The 15,805-nt window shown below is 40.9% G+C and overlaps 1 protein-coding gene across 1 annotated transcript in view; it reads left to right on the plus strand.

Annotated features, from left to right (window-relative positions):
- Nucleotides 1-13,868, plus strand: part of LOC122121950 (suppression of tumorigenicity 18 protein-like) — a 99,250-nt gene extending 85,382 nt beyond the window's left edge. Inside the window, exons 17-20 of the mRNA XM_042696154.1 lie at nucleotides 421-509; nucleotides 8,075-8,178; nucleotides 10,039-10,182; nucleotides 13,567-13,868. Coding sequence (XP_042552088.1) covers nucleotides 421-509; nucleotides 8,075-8,178; nucleotides 10,039-10,182; nucleotides 13,567-13,707 — 478 coding nt within the window. The 3' untranslated portion in view covers nucleotides 13,708-13,868. The remainder of the gene's footprint in view (nucleotides 1-420; nucleotides 510-8,074; nucleotides 8,179-10,038; nucleotides 10,183-13,566) is intronic.
- Nucleotides 13,869-15,805: the final 1,937 nt, after the last annotated feature.

Below are 15,805 nucleotides of genomic sequence, written 5' to 3' on the forward strand. Positions count from 1 at the left end.
CCAGGCATCATTAGCTCACACCTGTAATCCTAGCTATACAAGAAGCTGAAATCTGAGGATCAAGGTTAGAAACCAATTAACTAACTACCCAAAATCCAGAAATGGGTTAGAAGTAGAGTTATAACTTGAATGGTAGAGTACCAGCCCCAGTTCTAGTACAGGGTAGAAAGACTAAATAGAAAAATAAATCAAACACAACAAAGGAAGCGAGCAGTGGATCCGCAGAACACAAAACATTTTCAACCACCTGAAGACCTTACGGTCTTGATTTAATAGATAATTTTGGTTGCTTTCTACAAAGAGACGATAAAATGTGAAAATTAGTGGTCAGGCAAAAGCATCAATAGTAGATAGTGAATTTTTTTAATTTTTATAAGAAACAAGCATATTTCACACATTAGCATAAAATTGTTTTCACAGCTTATCTGGATGTCCTCTCAATGCACAAGCTATCAAAAAGGGCAAAGTCTCTGAAGAACTCATGACCATCAAGCTCAAAGCCACCGGCGGTAAGTCACTGTCCACTGAGAGCAGATGGCCCCTAGGGTTCTGTCTATGCTGTGTGCCCCATGTGATTTTAATATTGTGGAAGAAAGGTTTTCTCAGATTTGAGCTAATACTATACCTTTACCTGAGAAACAATCTCTTGACATCTCCCATCTTTGTAATAAGGATTTTAGCACAGACAGGCAGGAAATGTTGTATGTTTCTGGTATTACAATGAGTGTGTGTGTGTGTGTGTGTGTGTGTGTGTGTGTGTGTGTGTGTGTGTGTGTGTGTGTGTGTGTGTTCCCAGTATGAATCCTGCACCAAATTGTAGGAAGCACAACTATATTTAAATCTTTAAATATTGTTCTATACTCAGTGTTTTCCGGTGACCCCAGGTCACCAACCTTTATAGCTACATTTTCATTTCCCTACACATTTTCCTAGTGTCAAAGGGAGATACAGCATTCTGAGTTCTATTTTGGCACCCTCTCCTTGGCTCTGTCTGTAGTTCTTCAGTGCTTTTCTAAATTTATGGCGGCAATATCTCAGGCCTGTATTGTGTCTTATCTGAGATCTCTCTGAGGCATCTGAGAAATGGGGGCAAAGCAACTATCATGCCTGGGAGAGTTTATTGGATGGTTAGGGCTGAGCCACAGTCTTTTCTTTCCTTGTGTGGTAGGCATATGTTCTGCCACTGGGTTTCCCCAGTCCAGACTGAGGACTTTTCCTTGCTGTCACTTTACCTCTCTGACAGTCTAGCTCCTACCTTTTAATGTGACCAAGTTGAGAAAGAGGAGAGAAGAGAGCCCACAGGAGTTTCTCACTGATCCCCCCCTCGCCCCCACCCAGGAAGCCCCCACCTACTTTTCCTTTAACCACCTCAGGGAGCCCCTCCCCCTCTCTGAGTGTCAAAGGCTAAAACTGCAGGAGGGCATCTACCACTGGAGGAGAAATGAGTTCCCTGGATTTTAATCGGGGACAGGCCTGGGACCTCCTCTCTCTACACCCAGAGCTCTGTGAAGGAGCTTTCTCAGGTTGTTGACTGTTGCTCAGATACACTCCTCATTCCTCAAACACCTCAGGACCTCTTAAATGAAATTGGGATGATTTAATGTGCACTTATTTGTATATCACTTTAATTCCAACAGTATGTAATAAGTATTGAGTACAAAGCTGTACAGAAGAAGGGAAAACCAAAGATTAGAAATCAAGAGAGAGCAAGCCTGAGAAAGCAAGACAAATGCCCCAGGCTGTTTCACACTCCACAATAGCTCACATCTAACCCTGCTTTTAGAAGCCACAGCAAAGGAGAATGTAATTACTTGGAGACTCACAGTGTTGTGAGTACATTAGATCACATAGCTGTGAACTGAGCTCATGAAGAAAATACTTTTCTGTGCATTCCCAGTATAGAATACAAGCAACACCTATTACCAAAATATGGTGCACAGAGCTGCTGATAGTATGGATAAAAGCAAAATACAAGCTAGGACATTCCACCAAATTATGATGGAGCCATAAAAACAGAAAAATGCAAATGAACTTGTAAACAGATTCTTAGTCCACAATGTTAAATTAAGTTAGATGTGAATCAGTCCCACAGCTATCTGAGTTCATGTTTTGAATTAATATTACTTACCAACCAGTCCACACTGATAAGTCTATACCAAAAAATGTTTACATTTATTATACAAGAATTGATCTTCAAGCTGGGTGCTGGTGGCTCATGCCTATAATTCTAGCTACTCAGGAGACTGAGATCTGAGGATCATGGTTCAAAGCCAGCCCAGGCAGGAAAAGTCCGTGAGACCAATAAACCACTCAGAAAATGGGAAGTAGCACTGTGGCTCAAGTGGTAGAGCACTAGCCTTGAGCTGAAAAGCTGAGGGACAGCGCCCAGACCCAGAGTTCAAGCCCCACGACCGACAAAAAAAAAAATAGAAGAAGAAGAATTGATCTTCAGTTCTCCAACTTTGTCATAATTAAATTGCCATACTGATTTCCTTAAAAACTACTATTAGTACATGGTAATGAAAGTGGTCCAATTTACATTAATTCATTATCCCTTAAACAAAAAGGTAAAATATAAACCAAATATAAATACTCACCCAGGGAATATAGTTAGGCTTATAAATATAAGTACTTGAGAGGCAGAAATTAGGAAGAGTGAGTAGAGACCATCCCAGACAAAAACTTCTCAAGGCTCTATCTCAGATAATGACTGGCATGGTAGCTCATGCCTGACATCCCAGCCACTCAGGAGAGTACAAATAGGATAAGGATCACTGTCTCAAAAATAACCAGTACAAAAGAGGGCTGGGTCAGTCAGTAAAGCCCTTGCCTAGCAAGCACAAGGCAAAATAAGTAAACAAAGGAATTTGATTGAAATAAAATAGAATTCTTAGAAAAAGCACTTGTAAAAAGCACTTGTAAGTTGAATATACTTGTTATAAATCAGTATTTTGATAGTTGTATGGAATGCCAGGAATATGGAATATCAAGAAAATATAAATGACATAATCACTAAGTATACAAAGCAGGCACAGATTCATACTAAGTAAAATTAGAATTGTTAAATGAAACAAAAGTAAAGCTTTTTGAATACACAGATTTATAGAAAACAAAGCCAGGATTGAAAGTTAATTGCATAATGAAGGGGAAGCCTGCACGACTTCCTTGATCAGCAGTGGTGCACAACTAGCAAACAGTCTACCCCCAGGTATGTCTACAGCACAACACTGCACAGTTTCCAAAACACAGTGTTTCCAAAACACATCAAGTATGGGAGTAAAAGTTACCTTACAGTCACCTCCTTCAACTCTTAAGACCACAGGGGTTGCCTTAAAAGTTGTAGGTAGCACGGAGTTCTATGTATACCATATTCCCTATAAACACCACCTGTGATAAAGACTAATGTATCAGTTAGGCAAAGGAGGAGAATAACCACAACAAAACAGTTGTTGTTGTAAACAAGGTGCTTCAATAAATGAATGTTACTTGAAACATATAAAGTTTCCACTTAATTGTTCAGGCCGTAGTTCAGTTAACTGCAACCGCAGGGAACTGAAATCTACCAAAGCAAAACCATGACTGAGTGAGGAAGCACTGTGTAATGGTTAAAGAAGCATAATTCTGAATAACCAGCTCTACTGCTTTCCTTATACCTTGATTGTGTCATCAGGATTTCACCTCATGGATCCAGTAAGTTACTATTTGGAAACAGAGTGAAATAAAAAATCAGAGCCTTCCCTTATCCACTTCCAGTGGTAAAAGGAAGGCTCCACTAGGAGCAATTTAGACTGTGTGTTTGTGGAAATAGATAAGGTGATGTATTAGCTAGAGTGCTGGGTTCAATTCCTCAGTACCACATAAACAGAAAAAGCCGGAAGTGGCGCTGTGGCTCAAATGGTAGAGTGCTAGCCTTGAGCAAAAGATGCTCATATGTGTGTGTGTGTGTATACATATATATGTACATACATATATATACACACATATATATGAAGAGAGTAACTGAACTTGATCCTATACCCAAAATATCCCTTAAATGTTCATAAAACATTGGTCCCCTTGTTGATGGATTTCATGAAAGTTTATATAAGCCTGTAATGTAATAGCCTGTAATGGTGTTTCTTTTGATCCTGTCCTTTGATTGCTACTTCAAGGCACCTTTTGGTAATATACCGCTTTCAAATGGCACTATTTTACGTGGGCATGGTTAGTCAGATTTCCATTGCTATATATAACAAAATGCCTGAGATAATCAATTCATGAAGAGTAAAGTTGGGGTTTTTTGGCTTATAGATTTGGACTATATGGTATAGACAGTTCCATCTATGATGTTGCTCCCACAAAGAAAGTCCTAACTATGCAACTCGTGGGTGGAGATGAAAGGGAGGGATTGGGAGAAAATGAAGGAAGAGAAAATATTGTACGAAAGGAAATGTACACATCACCTGACTCATATAAGTACAATCCCTCTGTACATCACCCCTGTAATAATAAGTTAATAAAATTAAAAAGTCCTAAAATACCACCTGCTCCAGCAAAACAGTCTCCCTTCCTTTTCTCTTCCCCTACTCCAGGCCTCCACAAGCCTTGCAGATTCTTTCTACAGATTTTATTTTGAGTTCATCTTCTTCTCTTAACCCTAAACTCCCTTGCCGATGGAAAAGGGTTATAAGACACAGTCACAATTTCAGACCGACCTTGTAGCTTCTACTCTCTCTCCTCAATCCCCTCTCTACTAAAGTGGAAACCTACTTAGATTTTTGAAAGTCAGCCAGATCACACCAACTGCCCTTCTTAAAATCTGTACATACTACCTATGGTAAAGTTCCATTTGTAAGTTAAGTTCTCCATAATAAATAAAGCCCACTGGTAGCTTCCCTGTGTCCTGCCCACCTCTGTTCCCTTACCAATACCTGTGTTTTTCCTACTTCCATCACCTGGGACATTCATCTTGCCTCTCCTCATTCTCCCAGCTCCTTTTTAGCTTTAGTGTCTCAGAGTGGGTATCTTCTGCAGTGAAGGTCCTCACAGCACCCTGCCTGTTTCCTCCAGAGAGCTTCATAGTTACAGGAGCTTTTTTATTTGCTTCACCAGATATTATATAGGAAATACAATCCTGAGGTGGAATTGTAATCACAGAAGGAAAAAAAAAGCAATGTCAAAAAAATACAATAGAAATTCTCATTTGCTCAGATCAGAATAAAAGGCATTAAATGCAGTAGCACTCCAAATACCCATTTCATTAGATCCAAATATTTCAAACCTTTGTTCCCTTGTCTGAGACAAGATTGCTCTTGCAGAACATCAGCTAGTAGTACTCGGTGCTCAGGAATCCTCTAGATTTCTCTAACTACATCTGGCCATTGAGGAGAAAAGCAGTCCCATGTCTGGTATACTACAGCTCCCTTACCCATTAGTGTGGTTCTGTATATCTATTTGCTCTTCTTGGCTGGTCAAACCATTGTCTCACATTCAGATTGGTCTATCTTGGTTTTTAGCTGTTGGCTTATGTTCCTTTTATAATGACTCCCAGAACCCAGAGTGAGATTACTCTTGTGATATCTTCTCTTCATTGGTCCATGCATGGCCCACTATTATTTAGGCAGTTACCGTGTGTGTGTGTGTGTGTGTGTGTGTGTGTGTGTGTGTGTGTGTGTGTGTGTGTGTGTGTGTGTGTGTGTGTGTGTGTGTGTGTGTGCTGGTCCTGAGTTTGAACTCAGGGCCTGACACTGTTCCTGAGTTTCTGTTGCTCAATGCTAGCACTCTACCAATTGAGCCACAGCTCTACTTCTGGCTTTTCAGCAATTTAATGGTAATAAGAGTCTCAGACTTTCCTGCCCAGTCTGTATTAGAACTGTAATCCTCAGGTCTCAGCTTCCTGAGTAGCTAGGATTTGCTTCCTGAGTAGCTAGGATTATAGACAGGAGCCACCAGTGCCTGGCTTAAGCAGTTACCTTTTTTTTTTCTGGTCGTGGGGCATGAATTCTAGGCCTGGGTACTGTCCCTCAGCTCTTCAGCTCAAGGCAAGTGTTCTACCACTTGAGCCACAGTGCCATTTCTGGTTTTCTGGTGGTTAATTAAAGATAAATCTCATGGACTTTCCTGCCTGATCGCTTAGAACTGCCATCCTCAGATTTTAGCCTCCTGAGTAGCTAGGATTACAGGTATGAGCCACCAGCGCCCAGCTTAGGCAGTTACTTCTTAGAAAAACAGTAATTGGGCTGGGAAGTTGGAGCAGTGGTAGAGTGCTTGATTCGCATGCATGAGACCCTGGGTTCGATTCCCCAACACCACATAAGCAGAAAAAAGCCGGAAGTGGCTCTGTGGCTCAAGTGGTAGAGTGCTAGCCTTGAGCTGAAGAGCTGAGGGACAGCACCCAGGCCCAGAGTTTAGTACCCACAATCTCCCCCCACACACACAAAAACTCCAGTAAGTACCTACAGAATAGCCATGTTGTAAGTGAATCTTGAGGACATAAATTTTTCCTTCTTTATATATATTTTCTTAAGAGTCACCTATGTTGTTTGGAGGGGCAGATGTGGCTTGTTTCCAGTTTGGTCCTTTGTAAATGGTATCTCTATGTATGTCTTGTGCATGACTCCTATTGTATGTATTCACCTATCTGTCTTATGTGTGTATTTAGGAATGAACTGATGGGTCATAGAAAATGTGAGCATTCATTTACTCTCAGTAGTTGTCTTGCTCCATTTTCTGTTAGTATTACAAAATCCTCAAAACTGGGTATTTTATGAGGAATAGAAGCTGATTTGTCTCATAGTCCTGAGATTTGGAAGTCCAAGAATTTGTCACTGGTAATCTGCTTATTACCTTGAGGAGGAAACATGGCACCTGCTCAGTAATGTCGTGGAATGCATCTCATGGTTAGACAGAGCAGGAGTACAGGCTCATCTCTCTTCTTATAAAACTGCAAATGCAATCTGGGGGCCTCCACCTTCATCACCCCATCTAATGCAATGTCATCAGGGAGGATCTTGTTTAGTCCAAATTATGTTCCAAAAGTCACACCTCCAAATATCATTAAATGTGACTTTGAAACTTTAGTATCCAACACATTTGAATTGTAATGCCAGGATGTGGACTTTTTTCCAAAGTAGACATCCCCAGAAAGTATAAAAAATAGACTTTGTTCAAAATAATTGTCAAGCCAAATCTCCCTCAATCTTAGTCTCCTGAAATCGATCTTTTTATAACGCACATACTAAAATGTCCGGTGGGTTTTTTTTCCCCCTCTTTGGATAGCTTAGACTCATTCTCCTGCACTGTTCTGTTTCTCATATTGTGAGTACCTTTTCCAGCTTCTTCAAATGTTGAAAATGTCTTCATATGCTCTTTACAAAAAAACTTTTTTGAGATCCTGCCATGGGTTCCATACTGTGCCCTTCAACTGCATTCACTGCGACAGCACAGGTATAGTCTCCTGTTCAGGAGAGAACACTGAAGCCTTGAAGAATCTTGATAAGGTGCCCAAATTCAAGAGCACTGTCAAGGCTATGTTCTTTCTTATAACTTCCATGTGCTTCTCACCCAAATCCACTTAGAGAGCCCTATTGTGTGTCTCTGCCCGCGGTGTGCCTGCAGCCCGGTCTCTTGGCACAGTGATAAGATACCTACTTGCTGTGTGTCCGTCATGTCTTCACTGTTCCCGTAGGAGGTATATAAGAGAACACACAGGCTTTGCAGTTTACATCCAGCTTGCTCTCTAACTTGGAACTTAAACAGGTTATTTAACCTGCACCTGTCTCAGCCCAGTGTCCTTACATGTGAAGCAGTGTACTGAGATTTGCCCAGTGGGTGCAGGGCTGTAAGTGTGCCTAGCAGATTCATGTTAATGTAGCTGAGCCATTTCAAACACTGGTGCTTTCCTACTCCCTCTTTTCTTATAAAGAATTAAATCTGGTACTCTTTTCACTTACTTTTTCTGAATTCTGCATATGTGTGGTTTGGGTAAAAAAAAAAAACACTTCGAACTGAAGTCTCACAAGTTAAATATAAAGCGAGTCACAGTTGTCCCTGTCTCATGTATTCAGCATCAACTAAGACTGTCGACTCTCCACAGGTATAGAAGGTGATGAAGAAATCAGGCATTTGGATGAAGAAATAAAGGAATTAAATGAATCCAACCTTAAAATCGAAGCAGATATGATGAAACTTCAAACTCAGGTAAATACACACAAAGTTCGTTTTTAAATAATCAGTTTTTAGTAGAAACAAAACACTAAACTTTCTAAGCCTTGCATATGAAAGCATCCTGATGTCTTGAAACACACCAGCATTTCTCTGTTATACTATGTGTGTAAACTCTGAGTTGGAGCGTCACCATCCGGGGCATCACTGGGTGGGCAGCTCTAGGCAGAGCTGATCTCATTTCTGCCCTGCCTGCATGGAAGCCTTCCTAAACAAATAAAGCAGATTGGCCTACAGAGCATGTAGAAAGAATTCCATTAAGAAAATTAACAGTGCTTAGTCTTTTTTTTTTTTTTGTGGATCGTGGGGCTTGAACTCTGGGCTTGGGCGCTGTCTTTGCACTCTTCAGCTCAAGGCAAGCGCTCTACCGCTTGAGCCACAACACCAATTCCAGTTTTCTGAATGGTTTATTGGAGATAAGAGTCTCATGGACTTTCCTGCCTGGGCTGGCTTTGAACTGCGATGCTCAGATCTCAGCCTCCTGAGCAGCTAGATTACAGGCGTGAGCCACCGGCGCTTGGCTCAGTGCTTAGTCTTATTCAAAACTTAAATAAATCACTTTTTAATTTCTCTAGAACACTTCTTCCTGTGTCCATATGTAACAGTAACAAATCTTACTGAACAATTTCTTATACAAGATTTTTTGGTATGTGTACTGGAGATTAAACTCTGGGCCTAGATCTCTTGCTTAGCTTTTTTGCTCAAGGCTGATGTTCTTCCACTTTATCCACACCTCCACATTTTTCTTGTAGAAATTGTTATCCAAATAAAAATTAAGCAATTTCCCAATGCAACATTATCCAGAATGCCTTTGCCATCCCTAACTAAATTTATACAAGTGAAATCAGGTTCAGTCCAGGCCAGGGATACGGCTCAGGGGTTATACACCTGCAAGTGTGAGACCCTGAGTTTGTACCCAGTGTTGCCATAATTTAAAAATGAAATAAAATTGCTCCACAATTTTGAAAATACTAATAAAAACTATTGCAACAAATCAGAAGGAAAAGAAAAAGAGAAAGCAAAACATGGAGGGTCCTTTCCTTCCTTCTCTCCTATCCCTCCCTCCCCCCTCTTCCTGTTCTCCCCTCTCCTAAATGATAAAGCTTTAGTCCATCGCTGTCTTAGCAGTCTTGGGCAGCAGTAGATAGTCAGGTTCCTGCAAATGAGGGAGCTGGGCCAGGGGCATGCCACAGGGGAAGGGGACCAGAGGTGTCCAGGATCATTCACACATGGGACTTCTTAACCCATGTTAATGACCACGACCTTGGATTTAATTGTCAAAAAGTACGGAATCATGGTGTGGATTTGAGTTCAGGAATTACACCAGATTTCCTTACATTTGAAGAGATTCTTTCAGTCAGCCACGCTGAGGGAAGACAGCCAAGACCTAGGGGGCAAAGGTAGCACTACCCCCTGCAGGAAGGAGGTACAGCAGGTGGTTCCATCATGTAAAATTTAAAGGAGGTTTCTAGTGGATTTGAAGTGTGAGAGCAAAGAGAGGCAGGGCAACCTTGAAGTCTTAAGCATTATTCAGGCTCTATAGTTGTGAAGGAGCTGCTGTGGTGGAGAGGATTGTAGGAATTAGCAAATTCCCTGTGTGGCACCATGATCCAGGATAGCCAAATACAGATAGCCTTTGGTCCTGCAATTCACAGAGAAGTCTGGGCAAAGATACAAACCCAAATGGGACACCAAGACACAGTATGATACTCAGGGTTGCAAATTGGGCAGATAAATGTCGGTGTCTGCATCCGTTGTTTATATTCATGAATTTTCCTCAGAGACCTTTTGTGTGCCTCAACCTCTACTTACAGTCCCAAGTTATTTCCACTTCAGATCACCTCTATGGAGAGCAACTTGAAGACGATTGAAGAGGAGAACAAACTCATCGAGCAGAACAACGAGAGTTTGCTGAAGGAGCTGGCGGGGCTGAGCCAGGCTCTCATTTCAAGTCTCGCTGACATCCAGCTGCCACAGATGGTAAGTCAGGGCCCAAAACTTTGCTGCCAACATCAAAAGTGTACCATCATCGTGCCATTACCTAGAGGGCGGCAAGGTAGCAGGACATGCCTGTAAGACCCGCCAAGAGCCACAACCACTCAGCTTCAGCCCATTCTCACCTAAAGTGACTCCCTAGCTGGGAACATGGTAGATACATGCATTTAAATTCTATGAAAGCCAAGAATAGGCAGGCAGGGAGGCAGGCAAGCAGACAGACTGACATACAGACAGACAGGCAGGCAGACAGACAGACAGATAGACAGACAGGCAGGCAGGCAGACAGACAGACTGACATACAGACTGACATACAGACAGACAGACTGACAGACAGACAGACAGACAGACAGGCAGGCAGACAGACAGACAGGCAGGCAGACAGACAGACAGATAGACAGACAGACAGGCAGGCAGGCAGACAGACAGACTGACAGACAGACAGACAGACAGGCAGGCAGACAGGCAGGCAGACAGATAGACTGACAGACAGACTGACAGACAGACAGACAGGCAGGCCAGGCAGGCAGACAGACAGATAGACTGACAGACAGACTGACAGACAGACAGGCAGGCAGACAGATAATAAGCAGTACTGGGGTTTGAATTTAGGACACTCTACCACTTGGGACTTAAGCCACACCCTCAGCTTTTTTCTTCTTCAGTTATTTTCAGATAGGGCCTCAAGATTTTTTCTAGGCCAGCCTCCATCAGGAAGACTTGATCTTCCTACCCGTACCTCCCACATAGCTGAGATTACAAGTGTGCTACCACTGTGCTTGGTTTATGTGTTGAGACTGGGGTCTTGCTAATAACATTTCCCCAAGTATCCTGCACATCACCATATTCTGGATCTCTACCTTCTAAGCAGCTGGGATGATAGGCAGGAGAAAGCACACCTGGCCTTCGCCAGGTAGAATCTTAAAAACTGGAGTCATTAAAAAGTCAAGGTTTATTTGAAGCTGGTTTTATATGAAGGGCGACTGTATTACAAAATTCTCACTGGAAAGGTATTTCTAAGTACAGGATTTTATGGCTTCTAAACATGAGAGTTGGTCATCTACCCAACTCAAGATCTATTCTTTTAATTCCCAGTAAATTCTCTATAATATTGTTTATCTCATCTAGAATAAAAAGCACAAAAGTGTGCAGGGCATCTTTATTTCCAAAACCTTAACATGTAATTTAGGTTTGCAGCTTTTTAGAAGGTTTAAAACTTGTTTCTTTTGCATTTTCATGAGTGTGGATAACTCTTTAGAGAAGGGGTTACACCAACAAGTACTACTTCTCCTCCGGACTTCTTCATTTGTACAGCCAAGCTGCCAGGTGTGTGGGAAAATGCCTTCAAGAAGCAGAATTGTAAATAAATAAATATAAATTAAAATAACATGTGGGAGTGTGCTTGTCATCCACGCTGTGTGAGTAGTGTAAATAGGAAGACCGAAGTCCACGATGGCCTGGGCCTAAGTGTTAGAGTCTGGTTTGCAAGGTACCCAGAAGGCTGAGATCTGAGCATTGCTGTTTGAAGGCAGAAACATCTGTAACTTTCTAATCTCCAGTTAACCAACAAAAACTAGAAGCATCAGCTCGAGGCAGGGGGCTCTAATTCCGGCACCAAACAAAGAAAAACAAGAAGAAAAGGAAAAGCAGCAGCAGCATAAACAAATGCTGCTAACTTTGCTTTGAACAATGAATCTCTCGAGTTCCCCAACTTCCTAGCACAAAGCCTTATTTTACTTCTTCCAAATGTGTTTTTTGACAAAAAGTCAATAATATAAAAATGACACAAAAGAAAATTAATGCTTGCTTTATAGCTTGAATTAAGGTAACTTGATTAGGATTGTAATATTTCTATCAACGTTTGTCTAAGTCTACTTCAAATGTGCATTCCTTACTGTTTTTTTCCTCACTGGGGTACAAAGCGATAGAGACGTGGACAGTTACACTTTGAAGCCCTCTCATGGTAACTTTCAAGGCACAGAGCAAAAACTGTTCTCTGAGCACCAGAGATGAGCAGCAACATCCTGTTCTCCAGTGGGGGAACCCAGGGCTTACTCCCCTCACTGGATCTCCATTCCAGACCTAGTACAGTCAGGCAAACCCTGACTGTGGCCTTTACCCACTCTGCCACCCAGAACCCTGTCCAGTTACATGAGTGTCCAAGAACTAGATGGCACAGTAAAGGCAAAAACTAAAAACAAAGGGAAAATCATAATTGGACAATGCTATTAATCTTAAGACTTGGAAACCTTGTTTTTTAAGTAGCAACAATGATAACTATATCCTATGTACCTGATGTAGTTAGATTGCTTTTAAAGTCCTTTCATCCCAACACTTTGTAAGAGAAGTAAGGATATGTCATAGGTTTTCCAGGAGGTGGGAAATTAGAGACACCAGCAGTGACTGGTTACATGTGTTTTGTGTCAAGCATTGCCTATAACACATGCCCACATGTTTTTTTGTATATATCTGGGGTTACTTTCTTTAAAGTATCACTTTAGGCAGAGGAAGCGCCTAAATGGCAAATATGTGAGCAAATCTTGACCTTGTAAAGCTCATATTCTATCTGAAGAGATGTAAAATTAAAACCAACACTGCAAGCTCTGTGCTGGTAGCTCACAGCTATGATTCTAGCTGCTCAGCAGGCTGAGGTTTGAAGATTGAAGTTTGAAGCCAGCCTGGGTAGGAAAGTCTGTGAGACCCTCATCTCCAATTAACCACAAAAAAAGCTAGAAGTGAAGGTAAGGCTCAAATGCTAGAGCGCTTTCCTTGAGTGGCAAAAGCTAACAGACAGCACCCTGCCCCTGAGTTCAAGCCCCAGTTCCATCATAAATAAATAAATACATGCATTCATACACTGCAGTGATGTTACAGAAGAAAAAGGGACAGTAAATGTCTGAGGAGATAGCAGAATAACCCTGCACTACAATGGTTTAGTGAGCAATTTGCCCACATCTTAAGTTCTTTCAGTCCCAACCCCATACTGTTAAAGGAACCTCTCAGCAGGGCAAAGTTTCCTCCCAAGGCTACAAACTGATCATCTCCAGGCAGACCTTCTTTTGAGCCCAGCATGTGTAACGGAGGCCCAAGACTCCCCCTAAGAGAACGTACAGTTGGGTGAGGTCTACGCAACCTGGTATGTCTCCAGATTGGCCCTGGGACTGCACAATCAAGTGTGATTCATCCTGTGAATTAATAGTGGCCAGATGAATTCCAGCACACTCAAATTTCATTCTTCATCTCTCCAAACTCCTGCAGCAGTGTGAACCCAAGCCTTCCCCCCCACACTCCTGTCACAGTCCTGCTTTTCCTTGTCACCTGATTCTTGAACAGTTGTGATTGCTTTTAATGTTTTTTGTCTCCATTTAGGGACCTATCAGTGAGCAGAATTTTGAAGCATATGTAAATACGCTCACAGACATGTACAGCAATCTGGAACGGGACTATTCCCCGGAATGCAAAGCTCTTCTGGAAAGTATCAAGCAGGCAGTGAAGGGTATCCATGTGTAGGACCACCACACTGTGGGCAAGCGAAATTCTAACCACAGTGAACTCCACGTGGTGTGCAAGGGGCTCACTACTGCCAAGCATGGAGTTGTCCTCCTGCATTTCCAGCTGCAACATTGCACTAATTTCCCCCCAGCTGACATAAAAAGGAAAGAAAAACTATGATAAACTCTTTGGATTAAAAGCAATGCAGTCAATTATTAGATCTTATTTATTTTCATATGTTTTTCTTTTATTTCTTCATTGCACTCTTTCTTTTGTAAAGTATATGTAAAAATAAATGTGACATTTTTATATTTTATTTATTACTAATCAAAGAGTTTTTTATCTTTTAACTGCATTTTGAAGTCTGCCATATTTTTACAAGTGTGTTAATTTATTTTCTAATAGGACCTAAATAGAAATGCTATTGTCAAATCTCCTATATTGCTGGGTTTAAATGAGAAACAAGTGTGTGAAGGAAATCCTGTGTAAGGACTGCACTATGGTCGTTTCGTTTTTATTGCACACTTCTTTTTCCCCTTCCCTTGGTTTTGTATTTACAAATGAATTTGTGGTCAGGTGAGCTGCGGAAGGACGTGAAGACAATTAGCGCCCTCTAGTGGGGACATCGCACTCACAAGAGCGCAAGACCTAGAAAACAGCCTGCTCAGAATTTGTTAGCAATAATTAAACCTAGCAACCAGCGAAGTATTCAACTTGGCTGTACAGTTTTAGTTAACATGAAATATTTATCTGAAGTGTTTTAAAGAAACATAAGCTTTTTGTGATGCAGATTTGTTGGTTTGTTTTTCAAGTCATATCAGATAGTTGGAAACTCTCATCCCAAGATGAGAAAGAAGTTGATGTGGACCAGCCAGGCTTTCCTGCCATATGTTGGTACAATATACAAGTGACATTATTGGTGTAGATTTGTACTTAGAAAATACAAACATCCAAATGTAAATTTTTTTGATACCATATCCCCTGAAATAGCATTTATCTTACTGGGTTAACTGGAAAGAAATGGAAAATAGAGTCACAAATGAGAAAACTCTATTCCAATCTAAGTGAATGTGTTCAACACGGGTAACACTGGTGGCTTTCTCCTTGGGAATACTACACCACTCAATTTGATTTTTTCAAAAAAGCTTGCCATTGAACTGCAAGGGGTACACAAAGTCCACATATATGAATGAATACACATCCAGTTGAACCTTCCATTTGAATTTCTGAATGGATCTGAGCTTAGTTGTTACTGTAGTCAAGGCAATGACTATTTCAGGGATTGTAAAGTAGTGAAGCATTGTTTGAAAAGTTTTTTTATATTTATTTTTATTAAGGAAAAGGTATAGACAACCAGCTAAACTGCCTTTGTGGTGAGCACACACATTTCCATGTGCAGACGTGCCTCAGTGTAAATGTACACATGAACCTGGTATAGGCTTAGTGTTCTGTGCTATAACAAAGTGTTTATTTTTGATTAGCCTCATGGATATTTGATTGAATGTGATGGCACTCCCAGGCTTGAAGTATTCCGCTGTTCTTACTGCTAACTGCACAAGCACCCACAGAGTACTTCCCACAGTGATCCCTCCCGTGAACCCGTGCCACTGTTAGGCATTATATGAGGCTTATCCTTGGTTTGGGGTTCATTTGAACTCTTAACTCTTAGTTTAGTGAAAATGAGATGTCTGTTCTTAGGTAGGAACGGTGTTTATTTAAAAATCAATTTAAAAGAAAAGGCTACCATATGTGCTGTCTACTATTAGTGGGACACCAAACAAAATTTTCTATTAAAGTTATGTACTTGCGAACATTTTTGCTATACAGTACATCATAGATGCATACAAATGAGTTCACCTATTGCAAAGATGGAAGTTTAATTTGATAAATATTTTAACAAGTTTGTTATATATTTTATTTAATTTTAAAAGAAATCTCTTACCCACCTATGTATTTATTACATTATTTACAATGACTTCAGGTTAATTTATTTGTGTTGGCATAGTTTGAGTGAAATGTTGTGTGAACTATGTTTGTATTTATTTGCTTTGTATTTGATGTGTTTTGTAATGTGCACTGAAGGTTATTTTTTCTTTTCAACTATGTTAATGATTGA

This window comes from Dipodomys spectabilis, unplaced genomic scaffold (genome assembly GCF_019054845.1).
Source record: "Dipodomys spectabilis isolate Male_0828 unplaced genomic scaffold, ASM1905484v1 ptg000199l, whole genome shotgun sequence".
Lineage (NCBI taxonomy): Eukaryota > Metazoa > Chordata > Mammalia > Rodentia > Heteromyidae > Dipodomys > Dipodomys spectabilis.